The 26,658-nt window shown below is 33.1% G+C and overlaps 2 protein-coding genes across 7 annotated transcripts in view; both read right to left on the bottom strand.

Moving 5' to 3' along the window:
- The window catches only part of LOC129790795 (glutaredoxin domain-containing cysteine-rich protein CG31559-like), a 383,040-nt gene that overhangs the window by 25,999 nt on the left and 330,383 nt on the right, over nt 1–26,658 (bottom strand). For 2 of the 6 annotated variants that reach the window (XR_008750624.1, XM_055828525.1), the window contains exons 1-2: nt 8,783–9,353; nt 5,506–6,680 (exon numbers count right to left, since the gene is read on the bottom strand). The exons of 2 other annotated variants lie outside the window; for them this stretch is intronic. Coding sequence is in view for 3 of the 4 variants with exons in the window: in XM_055828525.1 (XP_055684500.1) it covers nt 5,506–6,648 (1,143 nt within the window). In the remaining variant the exon portion in view is untranslated. Of the gene's footprint in view, nt 1–5,505; nt 6,681–8,368; nt 8,413–8,782; nt 9,354–16,768; nt 16,904–26,658 lie in introns of those variants that run through there. 2 more of the 6 variants (XM_055828524.1, XM_055828526.1) reach the window with 2 other exon arrangements.
- On the bottom strand, nt 18,359–26,175 carry LOC129790796 (protein peste-like). Its single transcript, XM_055828528.1, has 5 exons — nt 25,610–26,175; nt 20,811–20,936; nt 20,405–20,710; nt 19,611–20,330; nt 18,359–19,523 (listed from the first exon to the last, which is right to left on the bottom strand). The coding sequence occupies exons 2-5, from the start codon at nt 20,931–20,933 to the stop codon at nt 19,092–19,094; spliced, it is 1,581 nt and encodes a 526-aa protein (XP_055684503.1). The 5' UTR covers nt 20,934–20,936; nt 25,610–26,175; the 3' UTR covers nt 18,359–19,091.

A 26,658-nucleotide genomic window follows, 5' to 3' on the forward strand; every position in this document is an offset into this window, starting at 1 on the left:
AAAAATGCTACAAAATGAGATATTTTAAAATTGGTCACGTTCAATATTGGAGAAATGGGAAGCGAAAGAATAGTTCAATGCCGGAAAATCTCGCGAGTTTTCCATCGTGGGAAAATGGTTTAAATATATATTGTTAGGCCTTTAAATAGCTTTCATATGATACAGAAAAGAATTTTCTAGAATAACTAGAAATTAAGAAAAAAATCAAAGAAGTTTGCACCCGATTTGACATAAAATGTGAAAATTCGTATATTTCCCAGCGCTTTTCCGGGAAATTACCACGATTTTCTTGAGTCCTTAGTAATGCCCTACGATAATTTAAAAACAAAATTTGGTCACCTCCTTGGGGACTGATTCATACTAGAATGACTAACCCTCTTTAAAAACCAAAAAAAGAATTCATCAGATGAGATCATTTTGTGAATAAATTCATGTGATAAAAGTAACCGTAAAGATTAACAGAAAATTATATATACTCACACGCGGGAAATGGAAATGACGGAAATTAAAAAATATCCACATCAAACGGACCTTACGAATTAATAAATATTGTATATTTTTTAAGAAACTATTAAAAGGCAATAACAGTTTTTTTTTTTAAATTAATAAAACATTCATAAACTGGTGATTATTTAGAAGATATTAATTACTTTTCAACGAAAAAAAAACTTCTGCTAATGATCTTTGAAATTCTAAGACAAAGAATTATGCACGAGAAGAGAATGAGATGAGGTAGAATACGGTAAAATAGACATTTAACAAAATTATTAAATATTTTATGAATCGGTGTGATTAATTTTATTGAAGAAATGTTTTGAAAAAAAAAATTCATAATAAAATTACTAAAATCATATCATTTAACACTAACAGTTTAATAAGAGATTTTCCGTTGTAATTAATCCAGGTGTGTCCGGAATTATTTATTTATATTTGAAGATTCTTTAAATTTTCTGGAGGTCATAAAATTTACTAAAATATCTATCAAAAAAATGATTTGAATGTATTACTATCAAACAAACTTTGCACCGTATTCTAAAGAAAATTTGTAGATTTTGTTATGTTTTGTTTACTTAAAAATCTACTTTTTTTAATAGATTAATTCCCACTAAATATATTTTACTTTTCTGACCGGCAAAGAGACATTTTTAGCGCGACGATATGCTACGAAATCACACTGTAATTGCATATAAAAAACCCTTTCACAAATCAATCTTTTACGTAAATTTCTGAAGCTTTTAACGTCTTGTTAAAATATACTTAATTTCGAAGGCAAAGGGTTAATTTTCACTCTCTAATTATTCTCACAATATTAATTATTTCTAATATATATCCCCTTCTACATAAAACTAAACATAACACAGAGCAATTAATCATTGGCAAAGCTTTTTTTTCGAGACCGCAAAATGATATATTGTAATCCGTATTTTGATATTTTAAATTCCATCGTCGTAAGACAATATATAATTTTGTAGATATTTTTCCTTAATATTTATGTAAGATTGAAAGGAAAAAAAAATAAATGTAGGTTTTTGGTGTTTGATATTTCTTTTTTTTTGCCTTTTATTTCCCCGCAAAAACGATCAGTGAAGTGAAATAAATCATAAAATGTCAATATGTCCAAACCATCAATTTGTTAATACATTAAAAAACAATCACATGAGTGGTTAAACCTCAATTGAATGAAGGTTTTAGCCGGTAGAGAGGAGCCTTTTGTGGAGAAGTAAAAAAATAATTTGTGAGAAGCCTTAATCGTGGGCGTTGGCTGTGATTCGGTACGCGAGAAAGCCTTCCTCAAAATTTGCCCATCCTCAATTTTCCGTCAGTTTCACATTTCACTGACAAAGAAAGAATCACAGCCCGTAAGTTTTACTTACCGTTCTTTCGCTTTATACTGTTCCATCCATGCTATTTTTAATTTTTATCTTTGCAGTTTATATATATTTATCTTTGCATTTTTATATGTATATATATAATGTATATATCTATGCATTTATATATATTTTATTTTATTTCATATGTGTATATAAAACGCCCCGCTTCGCGGGCCCAACAAACATTTCATTTGGCTTAAAAGACTAAAAGTTCTAAAAAGGTGTTATAATGGTGTAACACAGAACTTTTTGTCTTATAAAGGGATTAAATAGGCTATATGTTCTACTAGAATTTTGCTCTTATAAGCCATGATTGTAGTTCTCTATAGGACTTCGATATGAGTCTTTTGTTCTCAGGAAAATAATTCCAATAATGTCTTCTTATAAAAGCCTACAGCCTATCCATATAGAACCAATAATCTACAAGAAAATATGTTTCATAATGGGGTATTATAAGATAAATATACTTAAAAGAATGCTTATAGCATGCAATAAGAATTTTATAGAACTGCTTATAGGATTTTTATGAAACCTCTTTCTCCCTTAATGAAAAATTATTATTAAAGTTATATTTTCATTGCTAAATATAAATTATTTTTTGAGATCTAATCGATCTAATATGCGCAACAATACATCATCTAGTTGATTTTTCAAAGAAAAAAAAAAGAAAATATTTTTTCTCGTATTTAATTAGCATTGACATATCGCCTCTACCATGCAAAAGTATGGTAGCTGAGAAAGGTAATTTTTCACATGAAAAAGTAAATTTGTCGCGTACGTACAATACTTTCTCAAGGGAGATGCGAAATTTTAATAGAGAGCATTTTTGAGGAGCTAACTAGATCGTTATAAGAATTCAATTCTCAGAAGGTTCTAAAGAGTTCCCATAATGTTCTACGAGTATAAAAGTGTACCAAATATCCCGTATACTTCGGTAGAAATAAATTCTAAGGAGTTTTGTTAAATACGAAATTCACACATTTGCCTGGCAAGATATGTGTGTATTCTCAACTCTTTCAGATATGTTCCCGGAATGCAGAGGAAGTTATCCAAGACATATGTTCATCAATTATACATACCTATGAATTAATCATATAATATAATAACAAAATAATTTAATATATAAATACGAAATATGTATAAAAAAAATCAAAATAATATAGAAAATAGAAAATTGGAAAAAAAATAATAATTAAAAATCTTTTTTTTAAATTTTTACGAATTTTTTCGTAAGTTTTATAACGTTCCTATAAGCAGTGCTATAAGTTTCTCATAGTGTATTACAAGACGGCACTAATAAGTATTTCATTTTCTTATAATATTTATTGTAGATAGTTATAAGACTGTTATAGGATAAACCTAGAGAACTCTTGTAGGCCCTTATTAGTGCGCCAGATTGGCTCATAATGGTCTGAGAGACTTATATGAGCAATCTACAAGCGTTCTCTAGGATATTCATGGTTTTATAAATTTTACTTGAAGTATTCAGTGAGAATACTATAGAACCTATTTTGTTTGTTGGGGGGCGTTCGACTTATACAACTCAAGATATGACATGTAAACTTTAAAACGCGATATCTCCGGAACGGCTACATAGATTTTCTTCATTTTTGGCATGGTGATAGATACTATAGTCAACTATAACATATCAAAATATGAAGCAATTCTATAAAGCGGTGCTCGAGATATTCATCGAAAACACATCGAAAATTTTGTTTTCGATTTTAGCGCCACTTGCGGACATTTTTTGAACTTGCGATGTTCCGAGCAGTTGTAGGGCTCGTTAATATCTTTCATTTGAGCCTGAGTTGATCAAAATCGGTCAAGCCGTTCTCGAGTTATGGCCGATTTTCGATGAAAAATTGTGGCGGCCATATTGGCTAAACGGCTTGGCCGATTTTCGAAAATGAGGTATCGTTGGAAAGGTCTAGATGGCCCCTACAACATATCAAAATTTCAGTCCTCTAGCTACAATAGGGGCTGAGATATAGGCAAAACAAAATTTGGGGTTATTCAAAATGGCGGACGTGGGGGTGGGGGGGTGGATTTGACCTCATAATCGGATTTCTTCCACCCGATATATGAACTTTGCCGTTGACCGCAAGTCTCTATCTATCACCGTTCTCTCGCAATCTATCGTTATACTCCGGCCGGACGGACGGCCGGCCGGACCAATTTTTGGCGCATACGTTTTTTGGAATGTGGGGACCCTAATTCGTGCTCATCCCAAGTTTGAGCCCGATCTGACGACTTTGCATTTTTGAGTGTACACAGAAGCTGTGCTTCTTTTAAGAAAGAATCACAGCTAAAAAGTATATATAGGGAGCTTTGGGGCATTTATTTGCACGATTTGTGAATTTTCACCCAACTAACCGTCCCAAGCATGCAGATTTATTCGGCTAGAACGGTTTTTCATTTCATTGCTTTCAACCATTATGCTCTTTTATATATTATTTTAACTATTTATTTGAAAGAAAGAAAAAATAGAAAATGTTAATAAGAAATAAGTGAATAATGTGTTCATTTTATATCAAACAAAAAATGAACCTCCATGTAAAAGACTCTCTTTCTCCAACTCTTTGCAAGTTGTGTATAATAAATTTTTCAATATATAAGTAAATTTTGTGTGTTATTTCGGAAGTATATCAAGCACTATAATTTTACTTTCGCTGCTGCTGCAAAGTCGGTAACACTTCCTTATTTTCTTTTTCTTGCATTTTGAATTAGATGGAAAATATACTGAGAGAGAGAGACTTGGAGGAGTTTTGTTTATTTTCAATTTAGTCATGCTTTTTTATGCACTTCTTTGGTCACCCGTATAGTGAAAATTCTCTAGAAAATCCCTTTATTTATTGTTTGTTTATTTCCAGAGGCGTCTCACCTCAATGATTACCCCCTCCCATCCCAAAAATGTTGGACTTGAACGATCTTTTCATACAAATGGAGAAGGTTCCAGAATATTTGGCTGAAAAGTTGAGGAGACAATTGCATGGAAAAATCGTGAGAATGCCTCAAATATTCCTCAAGGATTTTTCATTGAAGTTCCATTGATGATTGGAGTGACAAAATTGCGAGTCATCGTGTTATAAAAGAATGGGGAGATCAGAGGTAAGTTAAATCGATGGCATAGTGAAAATTATAATTGCAAATTTGATCCCAAAACCCAAATGTATTGTAAGAAGATTTTCTTGTGATCAGATGGTAAGAAAATGAGAAGATCTAGATATTTTTTTGTGCCCACCAATGATTTCAATGGGTTTCAGAGAATTCTCTCTCAAATCTCACTGTGTGCTTGAAGTGAGATGAATTGTGGCATGGGTTGCAATTAAATGGGAATCCACGCGCCAAATTTGCCGTACTTTGCCATAAGACGAGCTATTGGTTAACGGTTTGAGCAACTTTTCTTAAAGACTTGGCGGGCAACTCTCGCGCGCAAGATCTCCTATTGAGATCCGGAAATGTCGTGCCCGCGCGGAGTCATTTGAAACAGTTAGATTCTTAAGGTGGGTTGATATACGCAAAGGAAGACCAACGGACTTTGCTTCTGTGTTGGCCAAGGAGGAGGTTGCTCAATTATATTACATAGAATAGAAGAAGCAACAGCAAAAAAGCTTCAAAGGGGTCATGAACTTACCTTTAGTAGATTGGACTGCATCTGTTGGAAGGTGACAATGCCATTTCTCACGCGATTCTTCACGCCACGTATGGTACCTTTGGCACTACGTATGGTCGAAGTACCGCTGTGAATGTCACGGAAGCCAGCAAAGCTCTCATCGGATGTATCAACAATTTTGGGTTCACCCTCCGTGACAGGATCCTGCACATATTCATTAATGTAGAATTTGTAAAAGCGATCATAGATAGGATCGAGATCCTTATCCCCCGCAATTTCATCACGATGTTGCATTGAAGCTATCGTGAAATCCACTTTAACATCACTTTCCTGCTCCGCCGAACGCTTCCGAATATCCTTGAGGAGCGAATCGGGCAGGAGCATTTTACCCCCATCACTCTTCTCCACTAGCACATCGCCACAATTGAGGGAATCACAACTTAAACTCGATTCACTTTCTTCACTGTCCGTGACACTCCCGTTGCGCACGTGACGCCCATTCACGGGTGGCTGTGGGCTACCCGATGGGGTACTTGATGCCTGTTGCTGGTGCACCGGTGACACAGATCCACTGCCACCAGGTACGGGCATCTTGGACATTTTCTTAGGCAAGGGAGGTGGTGTGGCCTCCATATCGCTGCACGTACCACTATCCAATGTATCCGGTGAACACTGCCCGCTACTCCTCATACTATTGGGGATGTAGTAGAGGTATGAGGAATTTGTCACGACATCCAATTCCGTGGCAGGATTTTCGTGCTTCTGCACCATATCCGTTATTTTGGGTTGATCCGTGTGATGTTGAAAGGGTGCCTGGGAATCCTTTGATAACTTATTGGGCACACGATCTACGACAATTGGCACAATTGATACTCTCGTGGAGCTTTTGGTGTGTGTGGACGTCTGAACACCATCGACTCTCGGGGCCGATTGATGCTCAATCCGTGGGATTTGAATCTTCACAACGTGGCTCGTCTTCGGCAACTGGTGATGTTCCCCAGGTAGCGATGTCGCTGCCGTCGTTGCGGTCAGTGCACTTGAGTAGACGCGTTGCGTGCGCTGGAGAAGCAACGATGGGGAGGGGATGTACACTGTTGCTCCACCACTCTTGGCACTCGCTGAAGACATCGAAGACTGGGTGACTTTGGGCCGCGAAGACTCCATCTCGTTGCAACACCCGGACCACCGATCTTCGCCTACAGAGATAAATTGTGTTTCAAAATTTCAGTGAAATCTTTCAAGTATCGTGGAAAGAAAACATTGAGAAATAATCCCAAAAATTTCTTAAGATAAATTAGAGCAAAATTCATAATTTTATTGTAGGGGAGAGTGGTTCAAATCTGACACTTTAAATGTGGATTGATTATTTTTTATAAAGAAACATTATAAATAAATTATAGATTATTTATTGACTTTATTGAAGAGATTGAAAACTTCTAGCACATACATTTGATTCTATATTTTTGGATAATTCTTTTAAATAATTTTAAACAAAATAAATTGTGTTTTGAAAAATAAGATTCCTAATTTTATGAATGAAATGAATTAAATTAAAAAAAAGTTGAATTGTTGAAAGCTTTTAAGCTAATCGTTTTATTAGACGTTTTTAGATAATTCTTTTAATTTACAGATTAAAGATTGGTTCTTGTTAAATAGAATTTATTAAATTATGAAAATAAAATTATAGATATTATAAACTAGAATTAATTAGAAGAAATATCTTTAAATAAACGATAAAGCTTTTTTCACTACAAAAAAAAATTAAAAAAAATATATGAGGACAACTATTTCTGCAAAACAACCCCAGCATACTGTATTAAATTAATTTCCTTGATTAAATGTCGGTTAAGGACTTTTAATCCTAAATTATGGGGTATTTTGCAAAATGAGTTCATTAGTTCAATGTGTGTGTTGAAGGTGGTTTTTAGGCAGTTCACTAATTTAGCATTTTCGTCAATACAACAATACCATATTGTGGGCAAACATGCAAGATTCTATCTTATCGCATAGGTGGAAGATTATTGTCGATAACATGACTGCGCTAATACACAAATTAAGCCCACGAGAAAACTAATTACATTGAGTTTGTTTTTTTGCGCTTTGATTTATTTTACCCTAAAAAATAACTAATCTCTCACAGAGGAACTATTTATGAACCTTCTGGAAACTTAAAATAAATTTTCCGTTTGGAGGCAATTTATTTAATTAATAAAATTAAATGAAATGAAGATTCACAAATAAATCTCACACAGTAAAATGTATCTATACCAACAAAGGTTTTAAATTTTAATTAGAAAATATATAAACAAAATAAGCGTGAATGTAAATTTTAATTAAGTAGCAAAAAAAAACTCTCAATGAAATTATGAGAGTACCTGTAACATGTACTTTTCCAATCACATTAAAAATGCAAGATCAGTTCTATAGCATGGTTATAATTACAAATTAATTTTTATTTGAAAAGTAATAAATAATTTTGAACTTGAACAATACTAATATGCAACATTTTATCTTCTCGCATCATATTTTCACATGATTTCAATATATTAATTCACATTTTAAATGAAAAATTTATGCAGAAATTCGCTCGATTAATAATGCATTTTTTTCTCTCTTTTCATATATAGCGTTTTACAATCATTTTTCAATCACCATGGGGAGTTTTTCTTCAACCCAACATGGGTTTCAATCATCTTCATCACCCAAAAAAAAATCTATGAGATCTCATAATAGGGATTAAATTATTAAAATAATTTTTTTTTTAAGTTTTCGGTAGGTTAATCACATTTCTCAATTTTTATTTTTGTATTGAAGTTCATTTAACGAACGTAAAATTCCTCCAACGAAAGCAAAAGTAATTTGCTTTTTTTTTAATCAAAAATACCTTCTATAAGAAGCGCGATTAGTTAATGAACTGCGTCAGGTGGAAGGTTTCACCTGTGGAAGGGGGAAAATTCTTATTTAAAAACTGCCTAATAATGCTCAAGAATCAAAGAAAAAATCACTAAAAAAGTTGTCTTCTTGTTTTCTTTAATGAAACACTATCACTTAATTTTTGAATTTATAAATTTTCTTATTTTAATTGCAGAGAATGAACGAATATAATGGAGAGAAACAATATATTGCTTGGCTTCAGGATGATATTTTGCAAAACTCTCTTGTTCAATTCACTTGATCTCTCTGCTTGATGGCTTATCGGCGCCAAAGAATGTGGGTTTCATCACGTATCTTCTTCTCACTCTCTCTCACAATCATCTTCAATATAATTCTTCTCGGTATGGAAGCAACACACACACACCTGTATTTAACTGGAAGAAGATTCAAAGAAAAATATGGAAAAATTCCCTACAGCTCCATCCGATACACGGGTACTGTGAGCTGGGGCTTTCTTGGAACTCGCTGCCTGCACCAACTAAAAGGGAATCTCGTTCAGGTGAGTTGCACACACAAATTCCACGTGGAAATTCACAATTTATTGCAATATTAATTTGTACACACACTGCACTTTCTTGAAGATGGAAAAAAAATCATCCATCCACCAAGATCACTCGCAAGAGAATGCCCCGTGGTTGTTGTTAGGTACCTTGCGATGTATGGGGGATTTTTGTGCCAACACTGCACTCTGTGGAAATTATTCTCTTCTGCAGAAAAGTGTTTTGCACTTATTTGTTGAAAAAAAAATATTCTTCACACAAAAAATTGTATCTATATACACCACTTTCCAATTGAGGAAATCACCAAAGAAATAATTTTGTATTTATAAAGTTAAAAACGACGTGTAATGATGATTCTTTGCAATTTTATAACGGTGCGGGCACACCTCATCGAGGAGATGGAGTCGCGATTCGAGCCAACTGATTCTCGAGACTAAACCCAAGAGTCAGACACAAAATCGAACGAACCAACTGTCCGGATTCACACAGAGAAACATTTTGCGCGCGCGAGAATTGAGTGCAAAAGCCCGATTTGTTGCCCCAACACTCGTAACGATAAGCCACGGATTTTTTTTTTCACTTCAATACCTGCGCTCAACCACTCATTTATGTATTTCACCTGATACGCGATGTACCTGATGAAAATGTGCCATATGTCCCTGTGGTCAGGCACTCAGGTAAAATTTTATTCAAAAAAAAATCAACCACACCGCGAGCATGAATTACAAATGATTTCTTCGACAACTCCACACAATGTTAATTGCAAAGTTGGCTATATATAATACAGTGAGGATCCGCAGGACAACATTTTTTGCATTATCTGAATTATCGTTTTTAGACAAAAATTGAAACTTTTTTGCTATTTTAAACTTTTTGACTTGGAAAAATTAATTTAAGATCAGCTCAAAATTGCTCGAAAATTGACGAACAGCGCCATCATTTTCCGTAAATAGCAATAATAGGTGGTGATTTCTGAAAGCTTGGCGTTCTCTAGCTACTATTATAGGAGCAGGCCTTTACAAAATGATTAAAAGGCTACAATATTAGTCCTTGTACCAAAATCCAATCAAAGTTTAAGTTAAGTTGAGTAATTTTGGGATAATTTGTTTTCCGGATATTCAATTTCCGGACAAAAACTGATTTTTCTTCTTACGGATGTCCTGGAGAGGATACTGTAAAAGCTTTTAGTATATTCCTAAGATTAACTTAAAAAAAAACATATTTAAAAAAAAGCAAAAAATCATTCAAAATTCTTTATAAATTAGACTTCCGGAAACTTTTGATAAAACTCCCTGAACGAAAAATCACACTAAAAAGTTCGATAGGTTAGTTTAGCATTTTCTAAAACAGTTAAAAGTAGCTGTTTCGGAGAAGACTCAGCACTGATTTTTTTTAAAATGTTTTTTGGACTGGACATCATCTCGACTTCCACACAGCCCAACAATGATTCAATGTGAAATATTTTAAAAGAGATTTACTGCGGAGCCCCACTGTCTACCTCCTAACCACGTTGATCACTCCTAAGAGTCCACCACTCACACATTATACTTTTATGACGGATTTATGGGAATTTTTCGCGCAGGGAGAGTTTCACCGCGAAATGCAAGAAATGCAGTTGATTAATTTGTCCGTCTCTCTGTGGAATACAATTGCACAGAAGAAAATGCAAAAAAAAAGTAAAATATTCATCAACTCCTCAAAAGTACTTCCACTTCTTTTTTTTTTCTCTCTTTCTCTGCTAAAATATCTCTTCTACTGACCTCATATTGCAATGTGATTTATTGTAAGTGGATGTTCTCGGGACAGAGTGATGAGCAACTCCAAAGAAATAGCTCTCGCCGTGATTAGAAAATGCTAAAAAGAAGAATTTCTCATGGATGGAAGACTTCTCTCCCACCATTGGGTCACATACGAAGAAAAAGAAAAAAACGGCAAAGTGGCATAAAAAAAGTGGAATTTTGCACAAGAATTCCATTTAAATTTTGAATAATAAAATATAAAATTTGTATATTTCATCCGACACCAATCTCTTTCAGGCTTCATTATAAAATTTCTTTTAACTGCAATTTTAATGGATTTGGGAGGTATATTTTATTATTGGGAATTTTCCATATTGAGGAAGAAAATCAAGAAGAAAAACTTTACAATAAATCAAGAATTTATTGTTACATGTCCGTAAATTTGGAAAAGAAATATCTTAAAATTTTATTACGAAATTTTTGGAAGGGAAATTTACTGTTTTTGTATTAAGCAAAACGTCGCTGGAAAGAGTGATAGAAAATAGAATTAAATGAAGAATTTCTCCAAGAAAATTTATCTTCTTTGTAATGTTTTTAAGATATTTATTAAAGTAATTTGAATATAACAAAAATCATGTAAGTGAAAAAAAAACTGGAAATCCCATCATTCGAACCTGCGTCATCTCGGTTGCAATTCAAGCACTCTATCGATTATACTAACAGTTTAACATTTCAGTCGAAAGAAGCACGTACTTGACAAACAAAATTACCTCATTTTATTTATTTATCTCACACAAAAAGGTGTCATTTATGAGACAAAAGAAAAATTTCAGTGTGTATTGTAGATGCAATGCTAATTTTCTCCATACGAGTACGTGGTGTACGACAAAAGTCAACATGGTCAAGATTTTTGCGAAAGAACAAGTACGAGGCAATGATACGAGGTTAAAATATGACATTGTTCGAAAGTTTTTTTTATTCCTTCATCATGGTGTAGATTAATTTATGATTTACTTACTAAACTTTATTTCTTTTTATTGGATCAAAGGTAATAACAACTTGTGTCGTATAAAATGAAATAAAATACCTGCGCCTTACCCAAAAATGCCATATGGGTTGGGGAGCTTTTGAGGGGATTTGTTGTACATATTATAAATCAAATACATTAGTTGGAAAACAGACAATTTTTATGCACTTTCTGACAATCAATTTCGTTGCTTTTTTTTTGTACATTTACCTTTTAATTAAATCTCCTTTCACTCACAGGGGCTATAAGTCAAACATGTGACGATGTGAGAAAAAATCTTTACATAATTCAATCGAAATATCTCCATAAGAATTCCCCTTTGCATGGAGATTTGGGGATTTCTTTGCTTTTTTTTTGGTATTTATTTATTTTATTGCGCATATTGGGATTTTTTTTCTTTCTAATAATGCTTTTTCTATGCTTCTTTCTGCGGTTTAGTAACCTTTTTGCCATCCACCACAGTACAAGAGTTCTCTGTGCGAGACATGGATGATTTTGCTGTGTGAATTCTCACAAAAACACAGACTTAAAAGTTTTCTCGATGCGAAATTTAAACTTGATGGTATATAAAGAATTCTCTTGAGTCTCGGTGGACCGCGGGCAGTCACTTCTTGCGAAGATTGTGGATTGACTGGTGAGCGTGTGTTGCATTATACAATTTTATTTTATTTTTTTGCGTAATTCCACTGCTGTGAATCTAAGAAAATGCTGCACGTATTTTTTCCTCCATTTAGTGGGCTTCAAAACAGAGCTCAATGGTTTAGTTTTTAGAAAGAAATTAAGTATTTTGTCCATTTAATTTTTGTATTTTTCTCAAAGAGCAAAAGGGTAAAATGAAAAGGTAATTTCACGGATGACAAGGCCCCTTTGGCACTTTCCACACATTGTACAGAGAGACCATGACTCTATTGGGCCAAAGAAAGCAACCATTTACAAACACCTCGCTGAATCACAACCACTATAGGTGCGATTTATTGAAAATTCGCGCTAAGTAATCAATTTATTCACTTTTGGTTGATTTGTATCTAATGTCTCTCATACAATAATCTTTTCCTTCTTTTTTTTTTATTTTCTTTCTTTTTGCATTCTCAACATTTTGGAGGGAAGCTTAAGGCGAGAAAAAAATTCAATGATTTCTTGCGCGAGAAAGTTATGTGTGCACAATTGCACAGAGAAAGAGAGACTCCCCCTCCCTCCCATAATACGTTACAGCTCAATAATAGCAAAGACAAACAAAATAAATGAGATGGTACTCGAACTTTGTGGAATGAATCACAAATGCGTGAATGAAAAGTCTTTTGTGACGAACAAATTGGCATCTTTCGTCATTTTGTGCCTTCTCCTCCCTACATTCTCACACCTCACGCCTCGTATCCCCATCAAATCCCGCACCTTTGCGGGTGTGGAAGGTAACACAGAGAAAGGTGTTAATTGGTAAGAAGATTGAGTAAAGAAGATCTCTCTGCACGTTCGCGTAATTTAATTAAAAAATAAAACTCTCTGCGAACATTCTCAAGTTCTTTGCGTCACATTCGAAATGTTTTGTGATAACGCGCGCGGTGGATCGTGGACCTTATCTTTTGTGCCCATGTGGCTGTTTCTACTCAGAGAGAAAAGAAGTCTGACAGAGCTATTACACACCCGGAGAAGTGTGAAAACACACCTGGAGAAGTGTGAATGAGGGTCAGTGACGTCACCGAAAATTTCAGCAAATATTTCAACAAAGATGAAACTTGAGTTTCATGGTCATCTCAAAAAGTATGTCGCAACCCTTCAAAAAATAGTTTCTGTCAAAGGAATTCGCGACGACATGTTACGACAATTCAAAAATTTTCCTTTTTTTCGAGATTGAATAATTCTTTAAACAATTTAATCACTTTTAAATTTTTTTAAAGTTTTTTTTTATTTATTAAAACTCATAAAATAATTTAAAAATAGGAAAATATTTTCTAAAAATGTAAAAAATAATCAGTGGAAGATAACACATTTTTAGGTTTTTGGGATCTTTTCTTTTAGAAAACAATCGAGATGGCGTCTTCTCATCACATACTTTCGGCCGCCATATTGAATACCAAACCCTTATTGACTTTTTTAGCTGTGTTTCTTTCAGACACAGCTTTTGTGTACCGAGCAAAATCGAAAGTCGTCAGATCGGGCTCAAACTTGGGATGAGCACGAATTAATTAGCACGGAATGTGGGGACGAAATGTCCCCACATTCCAAAAAACGTATGCGCCAAAAATAAGTTTTTTCCGCCCGGCCGGCCCTCCGGATTCTAAACTTAAATTGCAAGAGAACGGTGATAGATAGAGACTTGCGGTAAACGGCAAAGTTTAAATATCGACCTGAAGAAATCCGATTATGAGGTCAAATCCACCCCCCGCCATTTTGAATAACCTCAAAATTTTGTTTTCGCTTTATCTCAAAAAAACAAAAAAGTCAAAAACAAAATTTTCGATGAATATCTCGAAAACGCCATTATCGATTTGCTTCATTTTTTGATATATTATAGCCTACTATAACATTTATTTATAAAAAAAAAAAATTAAAAAAATTTGTCGTCATTTTGAAAATATTGAGTTCCAACTTTGACATGTGATATCTCGGCTTCTACAAGTCCGATTTCGATCAACTTAAGCGCAAATGAAAGGTTTCGTGAAACCCAACAAATGTCTAGAACATTGCAAGTTCGAGAAATGACCGCGAGAGGCGCTAAAATCAAAAACAAAGTTTTCGAAAATTTCGAACTCGAATTTTTCGAAAATGGCGACATAAATTATTTTCATTTTTCGATATGTTATAGCTGACTTCAAGACCTTTCGAACAAAAAAAAAATTATGAATATCTATGGATCCGTTCTCGAGATATGGTCTTCTAAAGATTTTATAGGGTATGACTTATCAACTTTTCCCGACTTTGCGCGTATTTAAACTAATTCGCGTTCTAGTTTGCTCTCACAAAATTGGTACACTGAAAGAAACACAGCTCTCGTAAGCTTGGTCAGCTTACCAGTACATTTTCATTTTTTTTCTTAATAAAAAACCAATTTATTTAATAATTTTTTACAACTTTTTTTTTATTTAAAAATTTAAATATATTAAATTAAAATAAAGAATAAACATATTTTTAAAAAAATTAATAAAAAAAAAACAAAAAATACAGTGTGGTTGATGCTCGAATCATATTTCTTTTATAAAAAATAATAATATTAAATCCGCTTTATGATTATTTTAATTTAAAAAGAATAAGTTTTTATACTGTTTTTTTTCTAAATTTTATTTTATTTTTATTTACGAAAAAAAAACTTAAAAAACTTATATTATTTTTTTATTTTTTTAAAATAAACTTGTAAAAAACTATTTTGGTTTTTAGAGGTAGTCCGATTGACATTAATTTTTTTTAAAGTTAGGTTAAAGACTTACAAATATTTCAAATTTTTTTTGTAGATTCGGAAATATAAAAAAAGTCAATAAGGGTTTGGTATTCAATATGGCGGCCGAAAGTATGTGATGAGAGGACGCCATCCCGATTGTTTTCTAAAAGAAAAGATCCCAAAAACCTAAAAATGTGTTATCTTCCACTGATTATTTTTTACATTTTTAGAAAATATTTTCCTATTTTTAAATTATTTTATGAGTTTTAATAAATAAAAAAGAAAACTTTAAAAAAATTTAAAAGTGATTAAATTGTTTAAAGAATTATTCAATCTCGAAAAAAAAGAAAATTTTTGAATTGTCTTACGACATGTCGTCGCGAATTCCTTTGACAGAAACTAATTTTTGAAGGGTTGCGACATACTTATTGAGATGACCATGAAACTCAAGTTTCATCTTTGTTGAAATATTTACCAAATATTTTTTTCTAGATAATTTATGCTTTATTAAATGGTTCTGGCTCTGATTCTATTTGAGCTTATATTGCCGTTTAAAAGAATACGCGAAATATTTGCCAATAATCAACAAAGATCAATTTTATTGTGTCTTACAAATATATCAGTAGCGACATCTATCGATTGTTCCGCAAAAATTTCAGAGCTGAAATTTTCGGTGACGTCACTGACTCTCTTTCACACTTCTCAGGCTTCTCAGGTGTGTTTTCACACTTCTCCGGGTGTGTATAGCGGAAGAAAAAGTGTGTATGACGGAATGATTTCTCTCTGAGTAGCATCGATTTGCAAAAAGATTTATTGTCGCGACATCTGATAAATCCAACATGATATACACTGGTGTGACGAATTGAGAACTTTAATGGTGATTTACTAACGCATTTTTCAATTTATTTGATGTATGGCTATTAATTATTAAAAATTGATTATTTTATTATTTAAAAAATAAAGGGAAATTATAAGCTGTGATTGCAGCCCCTTTATTAATTTTAACAAATGGTTAAGATTAATTAAAATTTAGATAAAAAACATTTTATTGATTAAAAAGATATTATTGCTAGCTAGGATACCTTCAAAGATCCCTTCTTAATTCTTTTCTTCTAATTTTTAGACTGGAAATAATTCCTTTAACCTTTAAAGAAAAACATTAACATCTTGAATTCTTAAAGTGCTTAAAGTAAACGTCCAAACTCACTCAAGTTTAAGGGTTTAGCCTAGAAAAATTATGGTTAAGTTTTTCTTTTTCTGAAACTGCCTTTCAAAAGTGTTTTGTTATATCTTTGTTTAAACTGTAAAATAATATTCCGTTTTTGAAGAATTTTTAAATCTTTTACTTGAGAAACCAAGAAAAGAGGTAAATTAAGTTTTTTTTAACGTTTTTTAAACGTTTATGGTGGCGTTTAACGTGGCTAAATTCGAATCTTCAAAGGTCCGCATAGAGCGGAAAAAATGGTATTTAAAACAATCAATATTCGTAAATTTGATACCATTTTAGAGTCCGTTGAATGCTCTTAAAAAAGATTTTTAGAATATGCACTAAGAGGTCTGCCGAATTGAGCCACATTTCATTAGTTTTAAAGTAAAAAGAATAACAAAGAACTAATTATCTTGTAAAATTAATTGATATTCCTAAAATCTTTAAGAATCGATTTTCAAAGAAACTATCAAAATGGATAAAGAACTCAAAGAACTTTCTTACCAGTTTAAAAATTCTTCTTCATTTCCAGATGCAAATCACTTGGAGACACCAACTGTGAGCACAAGCACTGCAACCACCACAATATGCTATGCACCTACAATCGCATCTAATCAGATAGTCCACAAAGGCAGGTAAGAGATGAGAAAAGCACCACCTGAATTTATCCACCGTGACGGTCGAATTACGGAGTGTGATGCAAAAGCATCTGCGCGTCCTTGAGTGCAACAAGATACTCCGCGGTTGGGGGCAAAAGATCACGAAGCGAGCCAACAAGCTTATAAGTGCTGTGTCATCAGTTTCGCAACAAAATCCCATCCCATGAGACTTCTTCTTCTTCGGGTTTTGGGACCAGTTTTCTCGCATTCCTCTTGCTTCCCCCAATCGCGCACTCAGAGTCAACTTCGTCCGCGGAACCGAACCGCGTCATGATCATTTTTCATTCGCTTCTTTTCGGATGGTTATTTTATTATTTCTTTATTTTACACAAAATACAAGAATAAGAATAAAAGAAGCACAATCATTCTGGCTGCGAGACATGAAATGGCAATTTGAGAAAGAGACGTCTAATAGTGGAGTTTAGGCATATGATAATTTTCTTATTTCTCCCCAGCTATGAGAATATAAGATGATGAATAATTGAGAAAGATAAAAGAGATATATCTACATACATAATATGTGGATATATTTAGCAAAAAAGAAAATTAAATTCTTCTGTTTGAAGAGTTTTGCTCAAAAAAAAAGCTAATTGAATGGAAGTTGAAGATTTTTTTCTGAGTGTATTAATTTGAGAACAAAGCTCAGTTAAGATAATCTGACCACTTCGTAATATAGATAATATGACTCACTTGTATTCTTACTCAATTTTAACACAATAGGTCCATACCAAAAGACTGAGAATGGAGATATCTTATCAATTTTTTCTATTTTCTACTTGAAAAAAAAAATTGATTCATTACCAACAATTTAAAATAAAATGTAATCTTATCAAGAATTTTATAGAAATCGTACAAAAAAGTTTGATTTTTAGTAATTCTTATAAATTTTAGATCTTTCTTATTGTGAAAAAATAATAAAAACTCATAGTTCCTCATCATGCTTAGAATTTCAGAAAGAAATCACAGGCCTAAAAATCACTTGAAAGGAATTTTAACTTTATAAGATAAAACCGAATTTTAAAAGAGATAATAAAAATACCTTTGTGCTATATTCGAAGAAAAAAATCCCCCGAAAATCATGACAATGCTCAATTAATCTCATGAGGATTTTCTTTCGATTAGAAAATTCCCTGAAGATGTATCAACCACAAAAAGTCCCAAATACTTTCTGCATTCCTCCATTAATTCTTTCTTAATTCTTGTGATAAGGAAGAAGACTTTATCGTCAATTTAATGGAAAATTTAAATTTTATTGCCCACAAATCCGTTACAAGAGCCACACCTGTTGAGCTATTTGAAAGCTCATTTGAAAAGCTATCAAAGCTCATACTAAAGACGCTGAAAAGCTCAATATGTACACTTTGAAAGCGCTCTCGTAATTTGGAACGCCGTTGAGTAGGCACAATCGTTTCGAAAAATTCAACGTTCAGATAAGTTTTTTTCCTTCTAAAATATTTATTTTAAAAATATCTTCTACATGTCATAACAAATTTATTATAATATTTTATATCAAACTTATGATATTGGAATGTATTCTTATGTTCTAAGTTCATAAATTCTATGATTTAAAAAAATGTAACATTTGAGTCTTTTGGCACATTTTTGTAATCTCTCTATAATCATTATTAATTAGTTCTTTTTTTTTATAAATGATTTGTGTTTTAATAAAAAAAAGGAGGGCACCTTTTGATCACTTTGTCAATTGTTATTATATTATGAAATCTATCTAGTTAATCCCACTTTCATCGGTTATATGTCCAAATACTACAGCTTTTAACCCTCCGTACGCCATAAGGGGTATATGGCTGATCCCTCAGCTATATTTTCTTATTAAGCGCCAGAGTGGTAAAAATGAGAATTTTGAGCTAAAACAATGCAAATGTTTGCAATAAATTGATTTTTCGTACTTCATTGCTCAAGAAATATTTGAAAAAGTAACAATTCCTTTAAGAAAAAAATTTTTTTGCTCTAAAATATATAAAAGACTTATAGAGTTCAACAAAACCAAAAGTTTTACACACGGCGCACAGAAGGTTAATAAAATCTGTGGTTTATACAGAATTTTTCAAAAATTGAAAGATGAGGTGATCATTTCTTTTAAAGCTAAATTGGACACTTTGGCATCAATTCTAGAGGTGTGATGGAAATGGTGAAAGAGGTGTTCAGATTCAATTGTAGGGCTCCTTGTCACAGCTTCCCTTGTCATGAGGCTTTGTCTTAATCTCCGCTTTAACGCCATTTGTAAAGATTAGTGGACTATCTGAGCCATCTGGACCCGCTGGAGTTCTCTTCTCCCTCTCAACATCTCTCTCCCGTTGACTTCTAGCTGTGCCACAGATTAGTTTAAGGAGTGGGAACCAGAGGATTAGGAGGACACCAAAGATGATTGCAACACCGGCACAAATGTACCCAATTGTGGGTAGAGCCAATACTTGGCGGAGATCAGCTGCCATTTCGGGATTAATTAGAACCTTCTGTTGGAACCAGAGGACGGGGAAGAAAACGGTGGGAACTTCTTGGTACAGGGCAACATTTGTGCTTGGACGAATGAGAAGATTTAGTTGGAATCTCGCAGCGACTTCCAATGGAATGCCCATTTTCTGAAAATTAATTAAAATTTATTTTTTTTTCCTCTTAATGAAGTTTTAAAAAAAAATGTATAAGATTGAAAGGAAACTGATACTCACAGGCTCAATTGTAAGGAAGAATTCATGCTTCTCCCTGGACGGATTGATTCCCTCAACCTGATCGAGGTAGAAAGGATCAGCAGCGTAGAAATGCGGAAAGGAGACAAATACTGGACTTCCATAGCGGCAGGATGAGATATTGAGGACACCCGATGGCATACATTCACCAGCACAGAAGCAAGAATTCTCCGGGAAGAGGGTACCATTGTCAATGGTTTTAGCACCACCGGTGAATTTATACCCCAAAATTCCCTCCACTTCGGATTCCCTCTCGAAATCAAATGGCAATGTGCGGCACATGTCGGGTGAGAAGAAGGATACTTGATCCTTCTTGAGGTAGGGCGGATAGAATTCTCCCGCTGAACCATTAATCATGCCGCAGTGTCCTTCGAAGAATTCCGTCCTTTGACCGTAGTTCCAATTGCCAATTTTGCCAATCTTTGAGATATCATCAGCTCCCGTGTACATGTTGTAGTGTCCCATGAGACTGGCTGAGTTGTTGCGCATGTAAAAATATCCAGCACGATCAAAGGGTACCTCAATATCCGATGAGAATGCCGACATTTGTTTAGCAACCTCAATAAGATCATCTTCGTAGCCATCGAAAAGGAACTCTCGGGCTGTCTTTGTCACATGAATCTCCTGATTGTACAAACTCAATCCCAATGATACTTTCTTCTGCTCCACATAGTTCTCCCAACGAACCTTTTCTGCTGCAGACTGCAAAGAGAAAATTCGTTAATCAACTTAAAAAAGGAAATTAATTTAAAAAAAATTCTGGATTAAATTTTTACCAAAGCTACAATATTGACGGATGTAATGACATCATCGAGAGATCCTTTACTCTTCTCAGCATCGAAGTGGAAAACACTGAGCTTCCCAAAGCTAACAGTTGCATTCTCAGGGTGCCACGAGATGTCCACTTTATCGGGCTTTTCCGTAAAGACATACGGACCGAGTTCCTTCACAATTGGCTTTGAGGATGCGTTGAGAAAATCCTCGTGATTTGTCCAGTTGAAGAGATAAATTTCTATACTCAAATCTAATGGTGGGGACTTCCACATATCATACGTTCGAGTATCTGGTGCCAATTTTAATTCCTGTTCAAAAGAGATTTTAGATTATTTTTAATTTAATCAAGCTAATGAAATTTTTAAAATTTTATTTACTTTTGAATGTAGAAAAGGAAGTAAAACTTACATTAATAATTTGTGTTTCTAAGATATCCACCCAGAAGATGGCAAAAAGTGTGCCAAAACCCGCTAAAATCAACCCTATTGTACCCAAGCAGCATTGCTTGCTGAAGAAGTCCGTCATCTGCATGATCTGCAATAGATGAAAAAATACAATAAATCTCCTAAATAAATATTTCCCGCATTGTTATGTAATTTCTTCAACTCGTTTAGCTATGTGGCAATCGAGAAGAAAGATGAGATTTTCTGTTCTATTCCGTATCTATGCTGAAAGGTCAGTCTGGGCACTTTCTTATCATTTGTCTTTGCATCCAATCAATGAGAGAAAACCCCAACGGGGCATTTTCCTTGCGTATTGACAAGGCAACAACAGATTGTGAGGAAATGCATCGCACCACATATCTCGGCTATTTTCCCTTCATTACTTCCTGGCATCGCATTGCAGTACAAATGCACTGGAATTTTATTTAAATTGTACCACACAAACATTCAGCCATTTTGCAAATAAGAACAGCACAAAGGATCTTTTTGCTGACAGAGATGTGAACTTATATTGGGGGAGAATATTGTGAGAATTTTTGCATTTAATCTTTCTCATATTTCTGTTTTATTTAGTCTGCACATTGCTCTAGAAATTCTTCTCGTGGACTCTGGTCGTGAGACTTTTGTATAGATATTGGGATTTCCCTATATATTTATTTATTAAAGTTCCACCAATTTTTCATTATTTGAAAAAAAAATTAATAAAAACAAAATAAGATTAAATTATGATAACTCTTTGTGCGCTAAGCTTGATAAACTCTAGCGTATTAGCGTCTTTTCTTGTGAGAAATTAAACGATTCAAAGTATAATTTTTAAAAGGATATTTAGAAATATTTAATGGACATTATTTAAATTGGACTTCTAGCTACAAAAAAAAACATATAAACTTCTTTTTACTCAACTACCGAAAAGAATTAAAAGATGTTAAAAATTCGGTTTAAAAATATTAAAAAGTTCTCGGAAAATTATGATTTTCTAAGTCCTTCGGGTTAAAATTTTTAATAATTATCATTCACTTTCTTGAAAATTTTAGCACTCCAAACTTTCCATAAAATTCATTATTTTTTCGATTTTTTAATTTTTTTGTATGGGCATATGGATTCTTTCTTGCCCAACAACTTTCCCTCAGACAACTTTGCTGTCACTCAATCCTTCTTTTTTTTTATTAATCTTTTACAATTACATCTTTCAACTCATTCAACCTACAATTTAAATGATTCCTTCTTATCCGAGCTTCAAAAATTTAATTAAATTAACAACAATAAACGATTAAAAGCTTCAAATGAAATTTTGTGACAAATTCAATTGATCAATTGAGATTTTGCGAAATGTCTCAAAATTGTGATAAATTGGATACTCTTTTCATGACCATTCTCACTTTCATACTTCGCAATATTTTTAGCTCTGTAAACCACTTACAAATATACAATACTTCTCTATATTATGTATTTACTGATAAGTCTCTTTATCTTGTTGAGCAATAAAATATCTCTCTCTACTAAAGTCCTATCGGCAAATTTGTATGACTCAGAGAAAACTCTGTATGTGCTGCTTTTTCTTCTTCTGCCAGCACGAGCGATTGCGAGACAATACGCATTGCATGTTGCGAAAATTAGGAGAATTCCCGAAGATGGTTCAATTGAGGACATGACCTCAATATGTGTAGCTTCACCAATCTCCCGCGCACAATTAGGAAATAGAGCTTGTCGTGTCTCCTTTGATCAGGCATGATTACGCGCGTGTTTATTGGACGGATCCTCCTTATTATCAGTTGTACACGGAGCGAGATATGCTTTGCATATAATTCGTGCGCCTCCTCTAACAACCGCGTCCACGCAAAAGGTCAATTAATTGACAATTTCACAGCCGCGCCGTTCCTCACCAGACGTTTATGCGCGCGGGAAACTGAATTAAATTATATTAGAATTGAAGAAGATCCAACAGAAGACGATTGATCTTGTTCTGAGGAGGTTGTTCGTCCAAACCCCTACATAGGCAAACAAAAAGAGCATCACCGAATGGCATCCAAAGTCCATCAATCAAAAACCATTTTCTAAATGGGATCTTCTGTCCAATTGGCGCAATTAAATTGAATTTACAATGATTGATTAAGAATATTTGCATCGTACTGACCCCATCTCCGATTTCTTTCTTTTTTTCATCATCATCATTGGCAAAAGCCAAGTGGACAAAAATGTGCCCATAAAGTGCATCTCTTTGTGCATTGCATTCTGTTGAACTCTCTTCTTCTTTCACACTCATGTGTGGCTAAATTGATGAAGGTATTCATTTCAATTGACTCATTAAATCAAGGACAGAAGAATATGACCAACACTGTGTGAGAGCTCTCCATCCATACTATGCGCGTAAATATAATAGAAAATAATGTCTTCTTTCTGGTCGAGACTCTTAAATTGTTCAATTTAAATAAATACAAGAATAGCTCATAAAATTATATACATACATATGTACGTATATTTTTAGTATACCCATTTATTAATGAGCCTTGCAAGTCTGAAGCTAGAATGTTAATTTAATCTAATTTGAGTCTTATTAAGTATTTTACACTACATTGTGTTATATGATTGGTTTCTAATTGATTTATAAGAGATTTTTAATAAGCAAATGAATAATTTAAATATGCTTTTTCTTTAAGTCCCAACGTTTGAAGAATTAAAAATTTAATTGAAATTCTTGAATTATTTTTTCCATAGCTTCAAAATTGTCAAATACTCTTAAAATCTTTTTTTTTTAACTTTTAGAATTTCCTCTCGGATCTTCAAGAATTTTAATAAAGCATTGATTTTTCTGGTTTTATCCGGGTTATAGTCTAACAATGACGTCTTACCGTCCGAGCTTTTTATGCTTTTTACAGAAAAATTAGAAAAAAAAAGTTTTGAAAAAGATTTTAAAACTGATAAAAAATCAAACATTTTCACCGCATTTTCTTTAAAGAACATCGAACCTACTTTTCTCGAGTTTAATTTAAATTGTTTGTAATTTTATGATTTCTTTCTTGAGATAACGTGCATTGTGCTTAGCGACCTTTGACTGATATTTGCTTTATTATTTTATTTGCAATATTATTTTTCAATTAACTTAATGACTATAGATGTGTTTTAATTTTAGAGATTAGCTTCATATATTGTGCACAAGACCCATTAAATAAGAATAATTAATATCCAACATAATGTTGGAAAATTAAACATAGTTTTATGAGAAATTTCAGAAATTTTCTTTTAATACTTTTTTTAATTCGTAAAAAAATACGATTATATTCTCAAGGAAATAAAAATTAAAGGTTGACATCAGATTACTGAGGGTAGTTTTGAAGCTTTGTTAGAAAAATTCTATTATTTGCTCAAAGAATTTCTCATAAATGGGGTGAATAGAATCATAAAAATATATTTCCCGTATCCTTTAAAAAAACCAAAAATTAATTATAATCCCAGGTAATATTTAAGTTTGATTAAAGTCTAACAAAACAAGAACTATATGACCAATTTTTTTCCCGATCTTACCCACATTTTATGCTAATAATATTTTTTTTGCCAAACATTTAAATGCCATTGATCTTCAAAAAATCATTAATTTTAACCACACTGTTAAAAAAAATTCGCTCAAGGTTAAATGGCGCCTTTTTTGCAATATCTCTTCAATTCAATGTCTTGGCAGCATTGATCACTAAACGTGTTATGATTTATTCAAGATGCGGATAAAGTGAGAATACTGAATTAATATTGACAACATTATATTGCAAAGAATTTTTCCCGTTAAAATGTACAATAACAAAATTAGCATTACATTAATGGGGGAGATATTTGCACGTCGTATTGTTTGTTTTGTCTGCGTTTTGTAAGAACATTTAAATTAATCCATCAACAACAACTGCAAGATTAAGTAATTTGTGAGTTTGGTAATTTCAAAAGTCGACGATCTTTTAATTTTTTCCCCTAAAAGCAGTTTTAAAATATTTCTTAAATTATTCACAAAAATCCACCTCAAAAGTTGATGTTGTAAATTTAAAAATTCACACTGGAATTCTTATTGAATGCGAATATTTAAAGGTCAAAGTTCCAAAATTTATTTTAATATAATTTTTTTAAATTAAATCAAAAATTTGTGGAAAAAATTCTAAATTTTCTCTGAGTGTTGACATATATTTAGCATTATACTTTGCGATGAATTTTCCGGGGCTATGTAGTGTAAAATTGCTATCTGTATAGAAATGTTGAACTTCGACGGACTGATAAGACATAACATAACGAAGACACAGTTTTAGCAAAAGATCGCCTTTCTTATCACACTGTGTAATCTCAATTTAAACAATCAGCTCAATATTTCTTCATTTCTCTCTCATTTTCGCTTTGAGGAAATCATAAGTTAAAATCATTTCGAATATTCTTTTTTGGGCACGTTTTAGAAGAGAATATCTTCCCACAAAAAAATAATTTTATCGTCCCACGAGATATTTTTTCTTCTAATCTTCTCAAGCGTACAATATATAATTAATTCTATTCCGCGGCAATTTTTATTTTTCTTTCCGCCAAATTCGCGAGCATATTTTATTTAGCAAAAGAGCACATGGCACGACGAAAATGTCAAATTTTTGCTTCTCTTTTGCGACTCGTGATGAGGCTAACAACCGTTTGGGTAATAAATAAAATGTAAATAAATTTAATTTGTAGGCTCTTAATTAAATAATTGGGGGACGAAAGGGAAATCAATCGAATTCTCTGTATATATAATACATCTTTACTTACGATTTCAATTTCATTCACACTCACGACACAAATCAACCAATTCACTTGCTATTAATACGTTAATTCTTTCGCTCACTCTCTCTCCTCAAGTGAACTGTCTCTCATCCACAAAAGACTTGAGTGGAGGAAATTGTTCACAATTGCTGATAATTTTGTCTATTGAAATTTTTGCACATCTTCCCACTAAAAGTCCACTACTCTTTAGCTCTCTGATGATCCTCTTTGTTTTTTGTGGCTCTTTTAAAATTTATTATTACTTTCAATTGAACCACCACAACTTCACACGCGGCGCCAAAAAAAAATCTTTATCGAGTCGAAAATTTCTACGCAACACACTATTGGTGCACTGAAGGGATGTTCGTCCTGTTGAAGTCCTTTGTCTTGCAATACGCTGCTTTGTCCCCTTATTTAAGAGGCGACTTATTCTATACACTGTGTGCGTGGAGGGATTCTGCGGGAGCTCCTTCTTTGTCTGTCCACACGAGGGAACGACTCTGGCACAACTGATGAGAATTGAGGAACTGGCGTGATACCAAACCCATTGAACCGACCGACGAGGCCTCCTCACATTATGTATAGGAGCCACATACATGTATACACACATTTTCTTCTGATAGTGGATTATTATTTTTTACTTCTTATTTACCCTCTATTTATGTAAATTGGCGGGAAAGAAGAATAGAAGATTTTTTTTCTAAAGAACTCTTACAATTTAAAAAATAAAAAGTCGATTTAAAGTTGAACATTTCGAAAAAAAATATCTTGCCTAGATCTTGAAGATTTTGTTTATTAAGCTTGTTTAGAAAATAGTGGAGAGCGGAGTTAATTGGAGTAATGTAAAATATCTCAGTCATATAGGATCTGCGAAGTCTGCCTAATGTTCTGTAATTGTTTAATAATTTTTATTTGATCTAATAATATTTTATTTAATTTCCACATTTTAGGCTGCTTTAGGCTTAAAGGGGTTAGTAATTGGATGAGCCTAAAATGGCTTATAACAGAGAAACCTGACAACGTGGTTAAAATGATCTAAATTTGTAGAATTTCAT

The sequence above is a fragment of the Lutzomyia longipalpis genome, chromosome 2, assembly GCF_024334085.1.
Source record: "Lutzomyia longipalpis isolate SR_M1_2022 chromosome 2, ASM2433408v1".
Classification (NCBI taxonomy): domain Eukaryota; kingdom Metazoa; phylum Arthropoda; class Insecta; order Diptera; family Psychodidae; genus Lutzomyia; species Lutzomyia longipalpis.